The sequence below is a fragment of the Halichoerus grypus genome, chromosome 12 (assembly GCF_964656455.1).
Source record: "Halichoerus grypus chromosome 12, mHalGry1.hap1.1, whole genome shotgun sequence".
Taxonomy (NCBI): Eukaryota; Metazoa; Chordata; class Mammalia; order Carnivora; family Phocidae; genus Halichoerus; species Halichoerus grypus.
Window position 1 is genome coordinate 92583947 of NC_135723.1, and position 22913 is coordinate 92606859.

The window sequence follows — 22913 nt, forward strand, 5'->3', positions numbered from 1 at the left end:
AAACAAAAAAAACAGAGACTCCCATCGACTGCTATGTGTGCAAGACACACTCAGAACGCACCCACCCCTCCATGTCCACAACACACGCTGCTCAGTAGTCAATCTGGGTTTTGTGGAACTTGAAATTCATAGCGGTTGGGGGAAAGAAAAAAAATATGAATATGTAACTTTTGCAAATTTAACAGAGATGTAGGACCATGTGGCCATATAGTTAGGGCCCCTCTTATGGTTGTGGAAGAAGCCCCAGCAAGTGAGTGGCCCTGAACCTTCAGGTTCATCAGCTTTAGGATAAGTCACACACACAGCCCCCAAGGCCAGTACTGGGGGCTCTGTTATATCCCAACACCCAGAAAAGTGTCTGTACCCCGCAGGTGCTCGATAAATAGATGCTGAAGAATGAGCTTTGGTTGTCGCCCACTTCAGATAAATATTCTTTTATTTCCATTCTCCGTTGTGACATTTGCAGTACAGGTATTCAAATCTCACAGGAACAGAAAACCCACATTCAGAGGGTGTCCAGTGTGCTCAGATGTGGGAATGGGCCTTCGTGGGCAGAGCCCGGGGGTCCTTGGCAGCCACTCATCCCTGTCACCTTCCACTGAATGGTGTGGACCCCACGACAGGGCCCCAGTGACGCCACACAGTAGCCACTTGCTCTCACACCGTGATTGATGGGCCGACTCCAAGGCCAGAAGCCCAGGAGAAGAGCTGCCTGGATTAGAGCCAGAGCAACAGACAGGGAGGCCTCCTGCACTGATGGCTACTGTGTCATTTTGACAAAAAATTAAACAAGATGCCACTGAGACCCTGAAAAACCAAATGACTCACGGCAGAGATAGAAACTTAAATTTAAAATCAATCCATAAAATAGTATCTAGAAACTCTGTGCCTGGTGCTGATCAGCCACAAAGTCAACAAAGAGTGTAAGTAATAAAACTTTAACACACTAGTAAAAGGCAATAACAGGACCACCTATAATCACTTCTGGTTAGTCTAGTAACGAGCCCAAGAGTGGCTTAAAACCGAAAACCATTACCAGTGCGAGATTAAGAATGTAACTTCATCAGGAAGTCAACGTTAAATGAACAGTTCATTAAAAGTTTTTGTTAAAAAAACAACAAAAAAAAACCCAAAAACCACACCTTCCTGAATAGCTACTCCAAGGAAGACAGGCCTGAAAGGCATTAAAAACACCCTGGCGGGCTCACTACCAGCCCCCAAAGAAAGATGCCAAGGAGAAGAGGGTGGAGGCCCCCACCATGGGCTTGGTGGAGCTGACGTACTGGATGATGTACTCCGGGTAGACCTGGTGCTTCTCGAAGACCACGAAGATAGAGGGGTCAGACATGCTGTTCACGCAGCTGTCGTAGAAGACGTTGCCAAGGCCCTCCTTGGCCGGGGGGCGGACGAAGGCGGCGTTGCCTCGGATGAACTCCCCCACCAGCACCCGGGCCAGGAACATCATGTGGGACTTGGTGTCGGATTTGCTGTAGTGGTGGGAATATGCGGCGTCTCGGGCAAAGTAGCTCCCTGCAAGGACACACGTGGGCTCAGCTGGGCGGCGGGGGTGGGGGGTAGCCCGCAGCCTGGAAGGGGAGGCTCGGGTGTCCCGTCAGCCAGGTGACACCCCTGCCTCCCTGTCCTCCCATTTCTCCAGCCTCTTCCCTCATGAAGGGCATCAGAGGCATCACCAAACTCTGAGAAAACTCAAGTTCTGACTTGGTCCCTCAAATCCTAAAGGTCCCCTGGGCACATCACTCCCTAGCCCCCAAACCTCAGCTTCCTCAGCTCTAAAATGGGGCTGTCATGCCAGCCTCATAGGGTTGGTGCGGAAAGAGCATAAGATCCCATACACGGAGCACTGTAGCCACCAGCAGCCCCGCATCGAGAATTCCGAAGTTCGTTGAATGGGACCTGCATTGGAGGCTGCCACGCACACATTTGGATATACGACCCACCACTGGCTTCCGTCCATCCTGCCCCTGCAGCTGTTGCCACACCTGATTAAGGCTGATTGATGGACAAGTGATGGAGTCGGAAGAGGAGCTGCTGACTACAGCATCACATCATATGAGAAGTTTCAACTTAGCAACCATGTCATGGTTACAGCAAAGAACGTCCTTGTTCTTAAGAGGCACTCAAGGAGGAAAGGGCATGATGTATGCCACCTACTTGCAAATGGGTCCAAAGAAATAAAGCCAATGCAGCAAAAGGTTAAAGCTGATGAATCTAGGTAAAATTTATGCAGGAGTTTTAAAAATATTATTCTTGAGACTTCCCTGTGAGTTTGAAATTATTTCCAAATAAAGCTTAAAAATAACACAGGAAAACAGCTAACTCCCATTCCAGCTGGGATCTCAAGTGTTCAGATCCCCATTCTGATGATCACGGGGGCACAGTCCGGGGCCGGACTCGGGGTTGGGAAGGCACCTGCTCTCCTCCCCCCACCCATGCTCACCATCTCCAGGGCCTCCACTCCACAGGGACACAAAGCCCAGCCTGAGCAGGGCAGCTCCTGCTGGAACCTTGGGTGAGGCTCCTGGCTGCACACAGAGAGGAAGGGTGCCACCAGCTGGGCATGCCCCCCAGAGGGCCAGGAGTCCATAACTCATGGAGTTTGACCCAGTTCATCAACTCACACAGGTTCCCCCATGCCCTCCATCAATTTGCTTTAAAAGGGTTTCCCAGCCCCTGGGAGGAAAGCCGGGTTCTGTCAGCAGGGCCACCTTTGCCCTTACCCTTGCCGTAGGAAGTACCATGAAGACCACAGACCCGCCAGTCAAAGTTCTGCTGGCAGATGGCATCGACGAAATTTGCACTGGTGCCATGGAACAGCTGCCTCTCATCGACCACCTTCCCTCCGCTTCTCTTCTGCATCTGCCCTTTTTGCCTAGAATCATGGGACAGGAGGCAGAGGGTGCTTGGTGCCAAATACAGGCCACCTGACCCAAGAAAACACATTGTATTAGAAGCATCCTGAGTCCAGGCCCGTGAGACCAGGGTGAAAAGCACAAGGGAAGCCTTTGCCTCCACAGCTCAAGGCCTCTTCCACTTCTTGAACTCCCGAAGCAGACGAGACCCACTTCTTCCTCACCACCTTGCTTCCCCTGGAGCTTAGCTAGGGAAGCTGGGAAGCTGGAGCATGCTGGTCAGTGGGGGGGCCATCCCTCTCCCCCTCAGTTACCCTGATTTCATCACTGGTCCCAGAGTACAGATGATGCTGCTCCAACCCCCTCTTCTGGGGACAGGTCAGCAGGACCCCAGGCCTGCCTTGGTGACCCGCTGCAGATCTCCTCCCTACAAGGACAAGTTGCTAAGCACCCAAAAACATGCTAGTCCTCAGGCACAAAAATGAGGCCCGGCTCCCTGGCTATCAGGACAACAGCTCTATCTTCCTCTGGGCATGGGTGGCTGACACAGACCAGTCTGCTGATCTTCAGGCAGGGAGGCAGAAGGCACCAGCCCAAGTGCTGGCTGTCACCAGGGCAGCTTGAGCCCCCTCAGCTCTGAGGGATGTGCCAGCACTAAGCTATAAAGATGGAGAGATGGGGAGGAAAGCAGGGACACAGCTCCCGATGCCACTAGCACTGGGCAAGCAGTGGCTGCCATCTCAGATTGTCCCTGAAACCCAGGACACGTTTGGCAAGCAGCTAGCCTCCCATGTCTGTACTGGAGGGGACGGTCACCAGCCCAGCAAGAGTGGGCCCCTCACGTACCACTGGTAGACTTCCCAAAGGGCCAGATTCTGGACTCGCTCAATCTTCTGAACAAAGTAGAAAGGCAGCGTACGGCTGAATAGGTTCCAGACCTTTTGATACTCATCTGATGAAGAACTGAGGGTTATCTTCTGCAGGAAGCAAATATTTTTTGTCTGTTACCCTCAAAGTGTAAAATATAGATCAGTCCCTTCCCAAGGCTGCTCATAAAATGCTAGAACTGCCAGCAAGCCCAGACAGTGATCACCACTCTCCCTTCGCCCAGGGGTGTAGGGGTGTAGTCTCTCCAGCTGTGGGGTGTATGCAGTTTGTGGTCACTTGTCTTTTGTTCACTATGAAACCCTCCTAAAGGACAGGTACGTGATGCTCACGTCAGCACCACTCCGGGTGTCCCCAGGACGTCCCCGCTCCTCCTCTGTACCCACACAGGGCAGACTACATAGTCTACAGGATCAGAGCTGGTGTCAGTAAATGTGGAGTGCACACGTTTGGCGGAGGGGGGCAAACCCCGCTACAGCAGGTTCAGGCTCACGGGCAGCAGTGCGTGCAGCAGGAGCACGCCTCACTGCGAGTGCTAAGGAAGAGGTCAGGCTGGCAGACGGGCACGGATCAACTCAGGAGCCCGAGGAGACTTGCGGGACGGTGCCTGGCTACTGCATCCTCCCAGCCGAGCCCACCTCTCCCTCAGTGCCTTGCTCTGGGAAATAGCACCCCCTAGGGGCCGGGAGGGGCCCTGACCAAGGGCAGCTGACCTTTGCACAGTGACAATCCACAAATTCCTGCACTTGCAGCCTGCACTTAACCAACCGCCCTGTTCCCTACTCTACAAGGCTTGGCCCGATGACAGCCTGTTAGGGGATCCCTGGGAAACCCCTCTGTACATGGCCTTCCCCTACCCTGAGTGCAGTCTGAACGTCCACAGGGCTCCTGCAACTGAAACTCTGACTCTGGTTTCCTTGCTCCCATCCCATGGGAGGACATCAAACTCCTCTACCTCAAGTGGGGACCAGCCTGCCCCCCCGGACCAGACTGTCAAGGGCTCCCATACCTGTCATGGCCTACAGCTCAGCCCCACAACCAAGCGCTCCACAGCACGGCCCTGACCTCCCTCCTGTTCCCCAGCATCCTTGCACACCCTCCATCCTGACCTGGGCTCCTTCCCTATGCAGTTTCCATTGACCTTTATGTTCGTCCCCTACTTCTGCATGTACAAGCATCGGCCATCACTTAGGTGTGGACCCAGTGAAGCCTTCCCTATTCCCCTTAATATGGTCACCTCATCCTGTGACACTGAGTACTGCTGTTCAGACTCACGCAGCCCTTCGCACGTGTGTCTGGGCTGCTGGGATCTGGGTGCATGCCGGGGTCTGGGTACAACTCAACGAGAGGAGTGCTCTCAGGGCAGACAGACCCAGAGCCCATCTGCACAGTGCTCGGCAAGAAGCCAGCGTCAGAGGGCAGTCTGAGGGCCCCACATACATGAGGGAGTAGTGGACAATGACCTGAGTACTCTACAGAACTCAGTGTAGCTCTTGTCAGCTGGCAGGCCTGACATGAGCCATGTGAATTGGTGTTCCTATCTTCTGGTATCTGGCACTTTCCAACAGGAACTCCCCTCTACATGTCCCTCATCATATGCAAATCCTCCCCTGGTTTTGTTTTCTTGCTTAGTAAAACTAATACTTATTGGCTAAGCAGCTGTTAAGCTCCTATTTCTGCCCTTTCCAGAAATTTCCAGGTCATCATCCTTCATCCACAATACATCCTTTCCCCTTGGGGCCACAACCATCTTCCTGGTGGTCATCCAGCCTTAAAATCCCCAAGACCTGAAAATAAAACCCCACACAGCTCCTCCCTCCAGCCCCAGCCTGGCCTCACAGCTTCCTCAGTGGTGGAGTCTTCTCACTCACTATGTCTAAGAACACCCTCCTCCATGGCCCAAGGCAGCGCAAGTCCCATACCTTAAAGCCAGGGTCTGGCAGGGCTGAGGGATCCCAATGGTCTGGGATGCTCTTTGGGCCTTGAAACTTGACACTGCTACAAAATGTAAACAAAAACACTGAGATTTTGTTCTTAGACTCAAGCAGATCTACTATCAGCAGCCGCCACTAGCTGGTACCACCAGTCTGGGGTCTCAGCCTAACATTTTGTAAAAGCAGGTAAAAGGTGAGGAAACACCTAAGCATACTATCCACCATGTAGGAGCACGTCTGTCTTTGCCCACGTGGCCAAACCCTAAACAATCAGGCACGAGGGATCCATTTCTCACCTGTATCTCAACACTTGCATGGAAGGCAGAGAGTATCTGATAAAAGGAGCACACACAAACTTTCATCCACAATTTAAAAATTCAAAGAGCTCTTTTTTCAAGCGGCCTCAATGAGGTATAATTGGCATACAAAAACATTTTAGAAAATGTATGTCAAAACTCATTTGGCAGGAGCACCTGGGTGGCGGTCAGTTCAGCGTCCAACTTGATTTCGGCTTAGGTCATGATCTCAGATTATGAGATCAAGCCCTGCATCAGGCTCCGCACTCAGCAGGGAGTCTGCTTGGGATTCTCTCTCTCCCTTTCCCCCTCCCCCAACACTCATGCTCATGCTCTCTCTCAAATAAATAAATGAATCTTTAAAAAAAAAAAAGAAACCTCGTCTGACAGTAGAAGTTTGACTGGAACTGCTAAGAGGCTATTTGCAGTCTGTATATATCCTATTTAAAGGGACTAAGCTTATTTCATACCGCTGCAATATCAGCATGTTTAATTACAGGTTTCACATAACATAAGCACCATATGATCTTTCCAAAAAATATAAGTAAAGAAAGACTGAGTTCTAAAAGACAAGGGACACAACAGGTCTAGGAACAGGGACTACATCCCTGTAATTCGAAATCCTTCTGACTCCATTTCAGAATGCTCTGTTCTTCCTACAATAGATCTACCTTCTGTTTCCACTGGCATGAGACATGTACCTTCACCCTAAGCCTCAAAGAACTCCCACAAATAACTCTCCTAGGAAAACAGCACAGTTATAACTAACCAAGGTCCCACAAGCAAGAATCAGCCAGAAACAGACCGTGGAGACTGAAGATGCTGAAATTATGAGGCAAGATCATAAGATTATAACACAACAATTATTCTTTCTGCGTTTAAAGAAATAAAAGACAAACTTCAAAAATATATGCAAGGAACTGAACTATAAAAAGATGTGGAGGGTTTAAAAAAGAACCAGAAAGAACTTGTAGAAGTGAAAGAGACACTCTTTGCAAGGACAGCCTTGCGAGCAGGGCAGACCACCTAAGGAGATAAGGAGTGAGCTGAACAAGAAGGGAAGGGCAGTTATCCAGAATGGGGCCCCAGCAATGAGGGGATGGGAGATGTGGGGGAGAAGCTGGGACATAGAGAAGAGAGAGAGAAGGCCTGGATCTGGTCAGAACCTAACCAAAGCTCTGAAAAGAGAGGAGAGGAAAGGCTGAAGGCTATTTTAAGGAGAACAAAGGAGACTCACTGACACAAAGTTCTAAGAAGCCCCAAGAATCTCCAACAGGATAAATAAAAGCACATGCCCAGCCACACCAGGGTGAGAGTGCGTAACAGCAAGACCAACACAATCTGAAAATCAGCCAGAGGAAGACAAGAGTGAGTCTGGAAAAGGGGCTCCGGTTAGACTGACAGCTGATTTTGCAACCGCAGCAATGGAAACCAGGGGACAGTGGAATGACCTCTTCAATGTTCCAGGAGAAAATAACCACACCCCAAAATGCTATAACCAGTGAAAATATCTTTCAGGATTGGGGGCAAAATAAAGATGTACTCAGGCAAACAAAAACACAGTTTTCCAACAGACCTTCATCTAAGAAAATCTGAAAGGACAAAGCAGTAAAATGTGGGTAAATCTAATGAAACATTCATTGTTTAAAGTAACAGTACCTCATGAAGTTAAAAAACAAGAGAGGAAATTAATGGAATAAGGTATATGGGAGCTCTTACATTATTTGATAGGAGGACAAAGATGCTGACCAACTCATACCTAAGAACACGTTACAATTTCTAGTGTGGCCTTTAAAAAAAAAAAAAAAGTAATACAGTGTATAACTTCCAAACTAGTAGAAGGGGAAAAAAAAATGAAATGACCAAAAATATCCGTAAGTCGGCAAGAAAAGAAAAAATAGGACTCAATCACATGAATAAAACATTTTTATAGAGGCTAGGAGGACAGTAAGGAACTAAACCAGAGAGCTGATGTGTAAATGCCATTTCAAACTTGCCCTCAAACTCTGGTATTATAACTTTGGAATGTGGAGATCATATTCTGTGACCCTGTCATTTGTGTAAACAGAGAAGTTGTTTCTGAAAGCGACCCACTCTCCAAGTCCCAGCTGGCCACAGAGGCCCCAGCAGCCTTGCTTGCTAGAGTTACGACAGCTGTCTGCTGTCACCTGGGTTGCATGGACACTGTGTGACTCTCAGGTCAGTGGGGAGATCCTGAATCAGTCATATCTTAGTCTGAATTTGACCAAAATGATCACTTTTATTTCTGATGTGTGGTGTCTGTGGCCCCCTGAAGACTACGTTACAGTAATAACAAAAGACATGCAGTCTCAGAAAGGCGACAGACATATTTTTCCAAACTGTATCTAAGGTAGGCTCTGATTAGGGAAAAAATCAAAAATAACTTCCAGAAGTAGAAGCAGCCACAGTTAACTAAACTCTAAATCCAGAAGCAATACACAAGAGAGATGGATACATTTCACTAAAAAATAAACATTTCTGCATGGGTAAAATACTCTATAAACAAAGCTGACAACTAAGAAATCAAGAGAAAAGGTTTGTGACTTGTATAAGAAACTGAGTGCTCATCTCCCCAGTAGATAAAAGGCTCTTAACGTATTAAAAAAAATACCAAAAGGCTGACAGAAAATTGAACAAAAAGACAAACTGTCCATAGAAAAAGGCAAATGGCTGTTACAGTTAGGAAAAAATACTAAACTTCACTCAGAAGAGAAAGCAAATCAAAATACACTGTTAACACCCTTTGCTACCCATGAGAAGAGCGAAAGTCCAAGAGCTTGATGACTCACTTGTTGGCAAGGCCAAGGCAAACAGGTACCTCAAGCATCTTGAGGCAAAGTGCATAATGGTTCAACCCTATTTAAGAGGAATTTGCATTCACCTTCTCGATCTTTAACCTCCATGAATATGAAACAGCACGTATACCAGATCATCCACTGTGGCGTTTCCCTTGTAACAACAAAAGACCTAAAACAATGCAAAATATCCCTCCAAAGGGGACAGATTCAATAAAACAGGGTATGTACTGGTGATGGAGAGCTATGAAGACTGACAGATTTCAGAAGACTTCAGTGTCCTGAAAGGGAATAAGTATTTTTTTAAAAGATTTTATTTGGCTGAGAGAGAGAGTACAAGCAGAGGGAATGGCAGGGAGAGGGAGAGGCAGGCTCCCGCTGAGCAGAGAGCCCGATGTGGGGCTCGATCCCAGGACTCTGGGATCATGACCTGAGCCAAAGGCAGACGCTTAGCCGACTGAGCCACCCAGGTGCCCTGGGAATAATTATTTTTAAGTAGAAAAGAAAAGGTACAGAACAGTATATATAGAACGCTACCTTTAGTGCAAGAAAAGGGAAATCAGAAAATACTTTTATGTATATGCATTTGCTCGTTTTTGCAAAAAGAAAGATAAGGATAAATCCGAAATGTACGTAAATGGCTACTCATTGTGCAAACATTGGAGACAACAGGGAGGAAGATACTGACTACTGAGTATACCTTTTTCTTGGACTGATAGTATGGAACTCCTTTAAATGACCACGCTCCACAAACACAACCAGTGAAGTCCATCTGCGGGGCCCCAGAAGAACCAGCAGAGAAACTATCGGTTCGCCGTGAAACAGAAATGAGCCCGATTTCTCTGGCTAAAGGAAGGTGTAGCTGGCTGACGACAACAGCTGAGGCTGTGACACACCCAAGTGTACCTGGCGCTGTAGTACCCGCTGCCATCCAGGCCACTCTCCCCCTGTATGTGGCCATGTAGATTGGACAGGAAGGACCCTTCTCCCAGCTCCAACCCCAGGACATCTGCACTCAGCCTAAAACTACTGGTTCAGAGGGGGTCTGATCAGAACCAAGCTCATAAATATGCCCCATCAGCTGCAGGAGGGCCCTCTCCTGCTCCTAAATGCTTACAAAGACAGGGGCTCCCCTCGTGGCTTCTGGTAGTCACACGGGAACCCGCCCTGAGGATGAAGCTGGCCTCTTAGTGCCTGCAGCATCCATTTTTGGGTTTTTGGTATCCCATGATATTCAAGTACATAAAACCATGAAATACAGGGTTTTGTTTTTTTTATTGGCATATAATTCCATTATTTTTCTATTACTTCAACATTTTCAAACACTCAGGTCTATGATTCAACTATTTGACTGAAAATACAAGCTGATGAGCCAGCTTCAAGCCTAGACTGGCTTGCAGATCACAACAAGCAGCCTTATAATTGTGTATCACAAATCTTTTACCCACAAAGATGATGCTCTGGTTCCAAACCTTTCCCAGCTCATGGCACATGGATGCCAGCAGTCAAACTGCCACAGGTGACTTGGCATCAGAGCTGGCATTCATTCGTGATGCAACCAGAGCACAAAGAGCAACATGCTTTGTTAGAAGCCAAGACCGCAGCTCACGCTACCAATAACAAAATCTGACTCTAAAAACAAACAGAAAAACCCAAAGAGCTACTGAAAAGATCCCTTCTAAGTTATAAAAAAGATACAATCACTTGAAGATGGAAACAGAGAGAAAATATGAGAAGTGAGATTATTACTGTTCCCTAATCATTCTCTAAATTATACCCTAAGTCAGGAAGCAGTTTTTTGGTTTCTGGAAAAATCTGCAAAAGAATACCTTTATGACTCAGTAACACCCTCGCAAACTTACAGTTAAAATATCTAATTATACGGGGCATGCCTGGGTGGCTCAGTCAGTTAAGCGTCCCACTCTTGATTTCAGCTCAGGTCATGATCTCAGGGTCGTGGGATCAAGCCCCATGTCGGGCTCTGTGCGGAGTGTGGAGTCTACTTGAGAGTCTCTCCCTCTGCCCCTCCCCCCTCCACAAACACCCTCTCTCTCTCAAATAAATAAATCTTTTTTAAAAAATCTAATTAAAGGGGAACCCTCTTACACTGTTGGTGGGAATGCAAGCTGGTGCAGCCACTCTGGAAAACAGTATGGAGGTTCCTCAAAAAGTTAAAAACAGAGCTACCCTATGACCCAGCAATTGCACTACTGGGTATTTACCCCAAAGATACAAATGTAGTGATCCAAAGGGGCACGCGCACCCCAATGTTTATAGCAGCAATGTCCACAATAGCTAAATTATGGAAAGAGCTAAAAAATGGATAAAGATGTGGCATATATATATATGTGTATACACACACACACACACACACACACACACACACACACACACACACACAGAGAGAGAGGAATATTATGCAGCCATCAAAATGAAATCTTGCCATTTGCAACAACGTGGATGGAAGTAGAGGGTATTATGCTGAGTGAAATAAGTCAATCAGAGAAAGACAATTATATGATCTCACTGATATGTGGAATTTGAAACAAGGCAGAGGATCACAGGGGAGGAGAGGAAAAAAATGAAACAAGATGAAACTAGAGAGGGAGACAAATCATAAGGACTCTTAATCTCAGGAAACAAACTGAGGGTTGCTGGAGTGGAAGGGGGTGGGAGGGATGGGTGGCTGGGTGCTGGACACTGGGGAGTGTATGTGTTGTGGTGAGCACTGTGAATTGTGTAAGACTGATGAATCACAGACGTGTACCCCTGAAACAAATAATACATTATATGTTAATTTAAAAAATCTAATTATACGATTTTTTTCCAGTGTCTTAGTTTTTTTTCCCTTTATTTCATGTTGCATTTGGTTTGGCACCTTAATGCTTTAATTAGAAATTAATTAATCTATACCACAATTAGAATAATACTCTGACATCTTTCTCTCTATAAACCTGCATTATATTTATCATCTTATGATCCATGCTAATACTTCTCTCACTGAAATGTGCTAAGTGTACCCTGATTTTCCAGTTTCATGAATTCTCAGACCTTTTCTGGAACACTGATATTAACACCAGCACTATGGTATTAAGTTATGGAAAGTACAAAGGTACTGGGGGGCGGGGCTGGGCACTTGGAGACAGAGCACTGGCATATTCAGTGACACAAGCCAACAAACCCTCTTACTGCATTAGCCAGTCTGAGGAGGCTTTCTGTATGTGCAGCAGAGCACACCCCACCCGGTACACATGCCACCTACCAGGCTTGTTTCACCTTCACCTCCTGCGGGGACACATATCTGGGTCTCCGGCAAACCTTTCTGACTGTGCCATAGACCAGGTTTTTCTGAACAAACACTGAAAAAAAAAAAAAAAAACCACCAAATGCATATACACACACAGGACAGCAATGTTTTATAAATACAAGCTAAATGGGTTGGAAACTAATCCAAATGTGTAAAGCCTAGAATCAGTCTGTTAAAAAAAATTAGGCAATTTTCACATTTCAAATATTCATAAAGAAAATAGGTATCCTTAGGAGACTGGGTTTAATGAACACATGAATGATGAGTAATTGACGTATCAATTATACATGAGTACTTTTAAATTGTTCCTTCCAATCTTGTTTAAACTATTATTTTGCTTAGCAATTTTTCCCAACTTGGATATAAAAAAAGCTTCAGCCCAGCCTGAGACCAAATTACCACATCTTGAGCCAGTGGGATTTAGAATTAATATAGTAATTTTACTCTTACGGCTTTTTAAAATTTGACTAAACCGACTCCACAGCAGTATTTCCCAACCTTTTTAAACCTGTACCATCTTTAATAAATAAAATTCTTGCCCCATGCCCACCCCCAAGATCCTGAGGTTCATTCTAAGGGTTGAGGAGACACTGACCCCGAGATGAAAAATCACAAATACCTATGAGCTCAATTACGTGTCCCTAGCCACCAGGAAAACCCTGTCACGTCTTACTTTCTGCACTTGGAGTACAAAACCAGTTTTTTTTTCACTTAAAAAACATTTTAATATTAATTTGTAGGTTTCTGTAACTTATGTTACTGCATTTGAGCATACACTGTGCGATCACCGAGGTGTGTGTCCCTCATGCTGTCGCCGAGGTGGTCATCAAGATCGGCACTCCCAGGGGTCCTCCACATTCTAATCAGGAGCCCATTCACCAGACATGGCTACCACAAGCCCTACTGTTGTCCACCGCTCAAATCCCATCAATGATTAGCACACTTACATGGGTTTTTATTCGCCTGTTGACTGACATCATGATAAATCTCAAATGGGTTTTCACTGGTGAAACTACTTAAGACATGCAGACTGGCTAAATATAAGTAAGACCCACTCCCTACCCTTCCACAGACAGGAAAAAGTGAGACTTTTCCCCTAATTTACCCCCAGCAGGGATACACTAGGCTACGTCCCTAAACAAGCGTGACCTTAGGGATTCTACCCTTCTGATGCCAGCTAACAGATGTCAGAGTTCTGCCTCTGGAATCTTGGCACTGACAGTGGCCTTGAGTGATGCTTGGGACAAGAGTCCCTAAAATGACAGCACTGAGTCTTCCTCAATCTTACGGAACCAATCATTTGACCTGCTGTGTGCATTTCTTAACTGTACTTGTTTCCTAATAATATTTAGTTCATAAATGTGTCTGGCAGATTTGGGTCTGAGACTTGCTTTCACTACACCTTTCAGTGAGATGGGAACCTAGCTCACCTCAAACTACTTCTATAGCTGCTGGGATCCACCACCAACAAAAAGAATTGAGTGAGTCTGGGTCAGGTGGGGTGAACACACTTTTTCCTGCAGTTTGCAGAAAACTGTATGCATGTGCTTTTCCCCCACCCTTATCCTGATTCTCTGTTATGTCCCCTGGGGATGCAGCCTAGGTTGAGAATGATAAAGGCTGCAACTGACATTTCTGGATTTGATATTTTCTAGATGTTTAAAAGGAGTATTTCAACCAGTTGCCAGCCACAGTCCGATCGGTGCTTAGACTCGATCCTCGTGTAGCTTGCCATCCCCTTTTGTGCATTTTTATCTATCAGACTACGGACTGCAAACCACCTGACCTACAGCTGGTGTTCTCCAGCAGATGCCGAAAGCCGGTAAGCAGTTGTCCCTGCGGAGCAGAACACACTTTTACGTTCTCTCGAAGGGCACACTGAGGGGGCAGCGATCCTACCTTCAGCAAGATGATAAGCACTACAAAACCACAGCAGGGCAGGTCAAGTGGTTTTAGGATAACTCACCACATATACTTTGCTGCCCTCCACACAGAAGAAGGTCCACAAAAATAGAGAAAACAGCAAACCGCACTTACAGGAAGGCCCAGTGAATTCCCTCAAAAGGTGCTGAACGTTCAGAAGGATTCAGAGTTTAAAAGGTAAGGCAACACTGAGTTAAACAGAGCTGAACTGATAAATCCATAAGGAAACGGCTTAAGAGAAGCCACAAAAAAAACTAAAACTTAAGAAAAAAAAAAAAATCCTCCAAAGTCAGTCACTAGATGAACTGGCCAAAGGGTATTTGGTCTGTTTCTATCTGTCTGCAAAGGCAACCAGGACAAGTCACTGAAAGCTCAGTGTCAGGACACCACAGGCACAGGATAATCTGCTTCCAGCAACTTTGAATCAAAGTGTGTGTCTAGCACATGTCCCATCCGCAGCCCACCTAGGCCACAGGTGCCGACAGAGGACAACATGGAGCTGTCACGCTGGGAGAACGAGGCAGAGCGCAGAGCGGAACGGCTAGGACATCAGTCAGGGACTGAGGTTAACCCTGGGACCAGAGGAACTTGTCCATGGCCTACAAGACCAGCACCACAGCACACACGCAGACCCGGCCTGTTCCTTCACACTTCGGGCTCCTGTCCTTCCTCAGGCTCCTCTCCCTTCACCTCCCCCTCCCCGGGCAGATTCTCCTCCACCCCCCTGGGCTGCCATCATTGGTTATAGGTCTGTCTCCCCTTCCAGGTGGACAGCATTTCAGGAACAAGAACCCCCTCCCCTTCCTTTTCTTTCCTAGTCCTCAGTGTGTACATGGACCTTCTCCAGGGCGAAGGCAGAAAAGGCGAGCCAACAGATGGCCAAGCCCTGCTGGGTGAGGGCAGCAGGTCAGGACGTACCTTTGAAGTCTAACTCGTATCTGTGCTTTCCAGCCTGGAACTTCAGGATGGCTGCCTGGGCATCAGAGCCCGGTGCACAGTATGCCAGGTAGGCCTTCTCCAAATCGCTGCTGCTGACAGTGGTCACGGGGTGCTCCATGCCCTACAGGGGAAGCCAGAGACTTCGTGAAGGCAAGACCCTACAATGATGAAGAAAGCTGCTGGGTGCGATCCACACCACACTGCAGACATGCCCACGGTGGATATCCGTGTCATGGGGGAGGCAGGGGAGCAGGGAGAGAGGAGCCAGGGAGCAGGGGTGTGGCAGGAGAGGGAGGCACAGAATAGAAGCCAACACGAATGCCTCCTAAAAGCTGCCCAGGAAAATAGTAAACGCAGGTCCTACTAATCAGGATAAGTGTATGGCAGCAAAAGAAGAAGGAGCATTCAAATTACTCATAATGGATGACATAACCATTCGAATAAAGGTGGGCACCAACACTGAATTCTCCAATCCTCTTGGAGGGATGGCCTGAGCACGGCTGCCCCTTCTCTACCCATTCTTGTACCCACCACCCTTTAGAGCGTAGTCCTCCTCTGTCCTTTTCCTGGGCCCGTGGAGAGCTCTTCTATTTTTGAATTATCCATTTTGATCCATACCTTCTCTCCAATTACCTATAGGATATCTAAGATTTGGGGATGACTGAGTTTGAATTCTGGCTCCTCTATAACTGTGACAAGTTATTTTAACCTCTCTAAACCTCAAATGATCTCAACAGAACAGTAACAGGAACAGTAACAAACTTAAATCATACTCCATCATGATCCAAGAGTGCCATCCCATCCTTAAAGGGCTGGGAGAATCATTAAAACAAGGCATGCAGAGCACTTAGGACAGTGCCTGGAACAAAATGCAAAGGTGCCACAGAAATATCAGGCGGGTACTAGATATACCAGCCTGAAGTTCGAAGAGGAATCTGGTCTGGAGACAGAGGTGTAGAGATCACTTAAGGTGGCCACTAACGCAGAAGAATGGGGTCTTGGGCTGGACTCTGGGACACCGCAACATTCATGAAGGAGAGCGAAAGCAGCAGCCCATGAAGGAGACAGAAGGAGCAAGACAGCCAGGAGAGTGAGGAGGGAGTGGGCGAAGTCTGGAAATGCCGCAAGATTTGGCACCTGGGCCCCTGACCCTTTGCCAGCGTCTATAGCACAGCAAGGGTTGTGCCCGGCAGGGTCCCACCTCCTACGGGCACTCCATGAAAAGTGACAAGTAACAGGAACAGAAGTCAGATCCTGGCAAGTAGAGGAATAAACAGGGGTCTTTCCTTTCCAGTAGAGATGGATGGGTTGTTCAGGTACCAAAGGGTGAGGGCAATTGTAGAGTGTTTTAGATCAAGGCAAAGATCACAAGAAAGGGGGAAAAAAAAAATGCCAAATATCAACTGGCATGAGAAGCCTGTTGAGAATGATCCAAAGAGGATACAGGTCAGGGTAAGGCATCCTGGAGCCCAACACCTCAGGGAGGTCAAGGTTAACACAGGAAAATTCAGTGGGCTGAGAACAGTAATACCTTTATACCCAAGATTAGGCTATGAATTGAATTGTGCCACGCCCATCGCCAAAAAAGATAGTCTTAACTCTAGTGCCTCAAAACTTGACCTCACTGCAGGTGTAATTAGTTAAGATGAGATCATATTGGAGTAGGATGGGCTCCTAACCCACATAACCTATGTCCTTGTAGGAGAACGGCCATGCCATGTGCAAACGGACACAGGGAGAAGGCCACTTGATGACAAGGCAGAGACTGGACCGAAGCACCCACAAGCCAGGGAAGCCACCAGAAGCTAGGAAGAGGCAAGTATGATTCCTAACAGGTTTCAAAGGGAACATGGCCCTGCTGACACCTTGATTTCCAGTATCTAGCTGTGAGACAATGAATCACTGTTGTTCCAAGCCACCCAGTTTGTGGTACTTTGTTATGGCTGCCTCAGGAAATTAATATAGGGTGGAGGCAATTTTGGACCTGAAATTGGGCTGTACATCCTGAGCTCAGGCAGAAAAGAACCTAGCTTCCCTGAATCAAAAGAAAATGATCCTCAATTGGCAATTAGCAGAAAACTAAGAAAAATCCAAATATGGGGTGACACCAGAAGTGTGTGAGGGAAAGGAAAAGCTAGAATGGACAGGCCACCCTATGAGAGGATCCAGCTGATGGTACCAAATGAGACCACACAACCAAAAGTCACTGAGTCCACACATGTGCATCTGTACCCCAGCATCATGTGATGCATCCAGGTCATTCCCAGAGATTCTCACTGTTCTAAAAGAGGTTATATACTGACTATACTTCAAGAAAGAAGTAGCATAGAAAAGAAAAAGGGAAAGCCCTAAGTATGGGTTGTTTCGAGGAGAAAGGCCTCCACTTCCTAAAGTCGTGACAATCCAGTTTGCAAAGTCACCCAGGGAAACATACTTTTGCATAGGTGTCCGTAGGGTCTCGTGTCATCCCACTCAGCTCCCCAAGAAGGGGGACAAATCACAAAACGAAATGTGAGACGTTCTCACATTTGCTAAGTGCTTCTCACCTGCCATGGGCTCCTCCATGATGTCACCATTCACAGAGCATAACCAGCCCCGCATTCTCTCCTGCTCCTCCATGCCAGGAACGACCTCTCCCCTCCTGCTCCTGACCAAACCAAGAGCAATGCCAGGGAGCCTCCTTGAACAAATCCACATGGCAAGGAAGCTGGAAGAAACCCCAGGATGCTCAAGAGGGGGAGACGGGTGGGAAAGAGGGCAGACGGAACAGCCACCAAGGAAAGGCAGGCACTGGAGGATGTAGAGGGGAAGCAGATGAGGGCTCAAGTGAGGCCCCTACTGAGAGTGACCATGACCAACTATCTAGAGGGCAGCAAATACTCTGTCCTTCAGCCAGCCAATGTCTGTGCCCTGAGGACCTGCTAGGTACAGGCACTATCCTCCACACGGGGGCACACCGGTGGCACAAGAAAGACCTAACTCCCTGCTCTCATGCAACTCTCATTACAGTGTTCCCAGGCAAGAACAAGAATCTCAGGCTTTTATATAGCCTCTTACAACCTGGAAGAGTATAAATGTCTATCAGACCACATATCCCAATATTCATTTTGGAAAGCTGTCCCTATAGACGTGGTGACCTCCCTATCCTTGTACCTCTACAGGTGACCAGGGGGCTCCCTCTAATCTGATCCAGCCATGAACATCTTCAAATAATTGACAGCAGCAATTAGATCCAGATTCCAAATCAATACCTGAAATAAATCCATTTTCTTACACTTGCCCATGTCCTGTGAAGTTGCTGCTACAGAGAAGGCAGAAAGCCACCTTCAAAAAGCCTTAAAAGTTTATTGTGCAGCTACACAAACTCTCCTGCACACACAGGCACTTCCTCTGGAGCTACCTGTTCGACAGTAAGAGAGGCATCTTTCTTTGCCATTTAACAAAACCAATGAAGAAAAGTCATCTTACTATAATTTACAGTCACTCAGTTCTCATGAGGCCAACAGATACCTACACATTCAAAGACAGAACCTCATACAAAGGAACAATTCACTAGTTTTGCCCTTATTCCCCCAAAGCAAGTGAGTCATAGGGGGATCTGGGGATCTCTGGCTCTGTCAAGGACTCTCCAAGGACTGTCCAGAACAACCCTCATGCTCATGTCTGGAACAGCTCCTCCATCATGGACCCTTGGGGGAAAACACTTGCCCTCTTTCCATGACACTTACTTGTTTTCCATATTCCTGCCAAGAACCAAACTCGTCAGTCCAGTACCAAACCCAGTCGGTGGTGAGGATGAAGTGTGGAGGTTTAGTAACTGAGGAGGCTGTGGAGAGGCGGCGGGCTGGGGCAGCGCCAAACATCATGGAGTCAAAGTCTAGACAATCGAAGTGAAAGTTGCTGGCTGACTCAGCACACAAGATCCTGCAAAAGAACGTGAGAGGTAAACCCGAAATCTCCACCAGCCAAGTGAACACTCAGGTTCCACCTGTGGTCTTCTAGAGGCTCAAACGGTAGATGTGAACATAAATGTGACACACACCTTAAGGGGAAAAAAGGTTCCACGTGGGAGGAGGGGAGGAGAGTTGGTTCTTATAAAAAATAATAATACTAATAATAAAATTAAAATTCTCTGAAAATAAAACTAATCTCTACATGACTGATCAAGAAAAAAAGAATATTAGAAATACAGAAGGTAAAAAATTAAAAATGCCATAGATACTAAAAGGGATATTATAAGCAACTTTATGACAATTAGTTTGACAATAAATAAAATAAACAAACTCCTGAAAAAAATCATAAATTTACCAAAACTGACTCAAGAAAAATAGAAAACCTGACTGATCCTCTAACAATTTTAAGACACTGATCAGTGGTTTAAAATCTTCCCATAAATTAAATATTGCTCCTAGATATTCTTAGAGACACATGGTTAATCGTTCAGGAAAAAATAATTCTAACTTTACATAATTTTTTTCAGAGAACAGAAAAAGAAACCATCCCAATCCCATCCTTATGAGGTTAGATACTTCTTAATATAAAAACCAGGTCAAGATAATATGAAAAAATTATAGACCAATCTCACTCAAACATGGATGCAAAAATCTTAAATAATACTGGCCATCCAAATTCAGCAGAGAGAGAGAGAGAGAGAGAGAGAGTGTGTGTGTGTGTGTGTGTGTGTGTGTGAGAGAGAGAGAGAGAGAGAGAATTGCATTAACTATGACTTAAGCCTAGAAATGTGGTGGACTTATCAGAAAATTAATGTCATTAACTGCATTAACAAGTAAAGGAGAGCAAAACATGGGCTCTTAATACAGAAAAAGCTCTCAATAAAATTCAATTTTTATACACAATTAAAAAAAAACAAACAAACCTCCCAGAATACTAGGAATAAAATTAGGATTTGTTAGCAAGGCCAAAGGTTCCGAACATTCACTCATGCTTAAGGTGAAACATTTAATAATTACTCCTTTTAAAATCAAGGGAAAAAATAAGAAAAAATAATATTCCAGCTGTCACCACTTACATTCAGCATGGCACAGGAGGTCCTAGCCACTACAATAAAGCAATAAAAAGAAGATGCATAAGAATAAAAAAGAAAGAAATTAAAATGCTATTCACAGGGGCGCCTGGGTGGCTCAGTCGGTTAAGCCTCTGCCTTCAGCTCAGGTCATGATTCCAGGGTCCTGGGATCAAGGCCCGCATCAGACTCATTATTCAGCGGGGAGTCTGCTTCTCCCTCTCCCCCTCCCTCACCCTCTGCCCCCCACTTGTGCTCACTCTCGCACTCTCAAATAAGTAAAATCTTTTAAAAAGTGCTATTCACAGAAATTAATTTCTAGGTAGACATGAAGAGTAACATAGACAACTTTGAATTATAGTTAATTCAAATTATCAGTAGAGTCTTCTGAGTTAAAATATTTTAGTAAAGTTGCAAGATACAACAGTTGACAAAAGTTTTGTCATTTCTGTGCATCAGCAGAGAGAAACATAAAATTTTTTTACTGGGGATGCAATGTACAACATGATGACTATAGTTAGCAATGTTTTATGGCATATTTAAAAGTTGCTAAAAGAATAAATTCTAAAAGCTCTCGTCGTATCATAAGGAAAAAATTGTTTTTGTAACTGTATGAAGTGAGGGAGGTTAACTAAACTTATCGTGGTGGTCATTATGCAATATATACATCTATCAAGTCATCATGCTGCACACCTTACACTTCTACACTGCTGTAGGTCAATTCTATCTCAATACAACAGGAAAAAAAAAGTAATTCTCTAACAAAAGATATCCAAGACCTTAATGGAGAAATTACAGAACTACTGAAAGGTATTTTAAAAGATTTAAATAAATCAGATACTATCACGTAAATCAAGAGAAAATCTCAGCATCATTATGATGTCAATTCTTCTAGGACTGTCAATTTCAATTTCAAAATTGAATGCAATTTCACTTTCAAAAATCACAACAGGATAAACCAGTGAGATTTAGAAATTTCTAAAGAGGAGCAAAAGACCAAGAGCCTGGGCAGTTCAAAGACAGATAAGATGGGAGACTGCCTTAACCAGATGCCAACACGTCCTCTAAAGCTCCACTAGGTAAGACTCTGGCACAGAGAAAGACAGACCAACGGAAGAGAAGAGGCCAGAAACAGACTTGGGTGTATTTGCTAATTCCGCACCTGCCACAGGTAGCACTGGAAATCCGTGGAGAAGAGACGGCTTACTTAAACAAGTGGTATTTGGCACATGAGTCTGAAAATAAGCTATAAAATGTGTTAACATTTTGCCAAATCTGGTTCAATTCTGATGGGTTTAAAAATAACTGCTGGCAATGGATGGTGGGGATGGCCGCCCAACAATGTGAATTTAATACCATTGCAGCGTACCCTTAAAGATGGTTAAGATGGCAAATTTTATGTTATGTGTGTATTATTGCCACAATTTTAAATTTTTTAAATTAAATATGTTTTTAAAAAGCAGTTTTGGCAAAACTGGTTAATTCATCTGTGTAAGAATGAAAGTGGACTCATATTTCACCAGTGAAAGAGTAAACACAGTCCTTAAAACACTGAGACTTTTTAAAGAAAATTTAGAAAGATTTTCTTACGGTCTTGGGATAAGGAAGGATTTCTTAGGACTCAAAAAGTACAAAACCATAAAAGAAAAAGATGGATAAGTACTTCTCTATATTAAAATATACCATAAGCTGACAGGAAGAGTTTATTTTCAATGCACATTTAACATCCAGAAATTTAAAGAATTCCTAAAACTAAATAACTAAACACACAACCTTCCCCTTCAACAAAACAAGCAAACTACAAGGACAGACACTTCAGAGGAAGCACAAATGGCCCATAAACATGCGAAGAGATACTTTACCTCATTAGGACCCAGAGATATGCAAGCGGAGGCACCACTTGACATCCCCAGGCTGGGAAAAGTTCAGATGGCAAACAATACCAAATGTTAGGGAGACGGTCACCACAGACTGTGAATGGGGGTGGAAAGCGGCGCCATCACTTCAGAAAACAATTTAGCATCACCTGGCAGAGCTGAAGGTGGACCCAGCCCACCCCCAACCCCCCCCCCCCGTTTCATCCCCGAACATCTGCCCAAAGAAGCCCTCGTGCATGTGCACCAGAAGACAAGCACAACGTGGCTCAGTCTTGAGAACAGAGCACTGAGAGAAAGGCACCAGACATGGTGGAAGAGAGGGTAAGGCTCCATTTAGATGGGGTTCAAGAGCAGGCGAGACTAATCTGTGGTGACAGATGTTGGAACAATGGTGGCCCATGGGTGGGCACGGATGCAAAGGGGACAGGAGAGGACTTTCTGGGGTGATGAAAATGATCTCTATTTGGATAAGAGTGTCCCGCTACATGAGCACATGCATTTGTCAAGACTCAGTGAACTATACAATTACTATCTGTGCACTTTCCTCAGAAAAAGAGAGAGGGGGGAATATGTGAGCCAATTCATCTTCCAAATGGGAACAATTTGTTTCACATACTTTACCAGAAGCCATTTGTGCATAACTGCACTCTAAGCACAAATTTATTTTTCCCCACTTAAAAAGTAGGCTTAAATTCTCTTCTTGGCAACATATTTTAGCAAGTTCAATCCACAATATGAGGAGTATTTGAAAATAAGCCTCCCCGGGACTTGCCAATTCACTCTGAATTGACTAAGTGAAAATAGTGAGACACACTTAGAAAAATTACAAAGTTAAAAGCCGAACAATAAACAGTAGTTCAGCTGCAGGACTTTACACGAAATGGCTAAAATTTCACAAATGAATGCCTCTCGCTTTTCTGCAGTAATCAATGTGGATATAGGTATATGATCAATCCCAGCAGCAAATGATTCAAAACTTACTTGGTACCACCATCTCCTTTCCCCACAGCTCCTCCCTAAAGGAGAGAAAGGTGGGAAAACAG

General features: G+C 45.5%; 1 protein-coding gene across 1 annotated transcript in view; it reads right to left on the bottom strand.

Moving 5' to 3' along the window:
• Positions 1-418: 418 nt before the first annotated feature.
• Positions 419-22913, bottom strand: part of PARP12 (poly(ADP-ribose) polymerase family member 12) — a 37801-nt gene continuing 15306 nt past the window's right edge. The window contains exons 6-12 of the mRNA XM_036122776.2: positions 18699-18894; positions 14950-15091; positions 12064-12160; positions 5678-5753; positions 3717-3847; positions 2739-2890; positions 419-1530 (exon numbers count right to left, since the gene is read on the bottom strand). Of these exons, the coding sequence (XP_035978669.1) occupies positions 1208-1530; positions 2739-2890; positions 3717-3847; positions 5678-5753; positions 12064-12160; positions 14950-15091; positions 18699-18894 (1117 nt within the window). The 3' untranslated portion in view covers positions 419-1207. The remainder of the gene's footprint in view (positions 1531-2738; positions 2891-3716; positions 3848-5677; positions 5754-12063; positions 12161-14949; positions 15092-18698; positions 18895-22913) is intronic.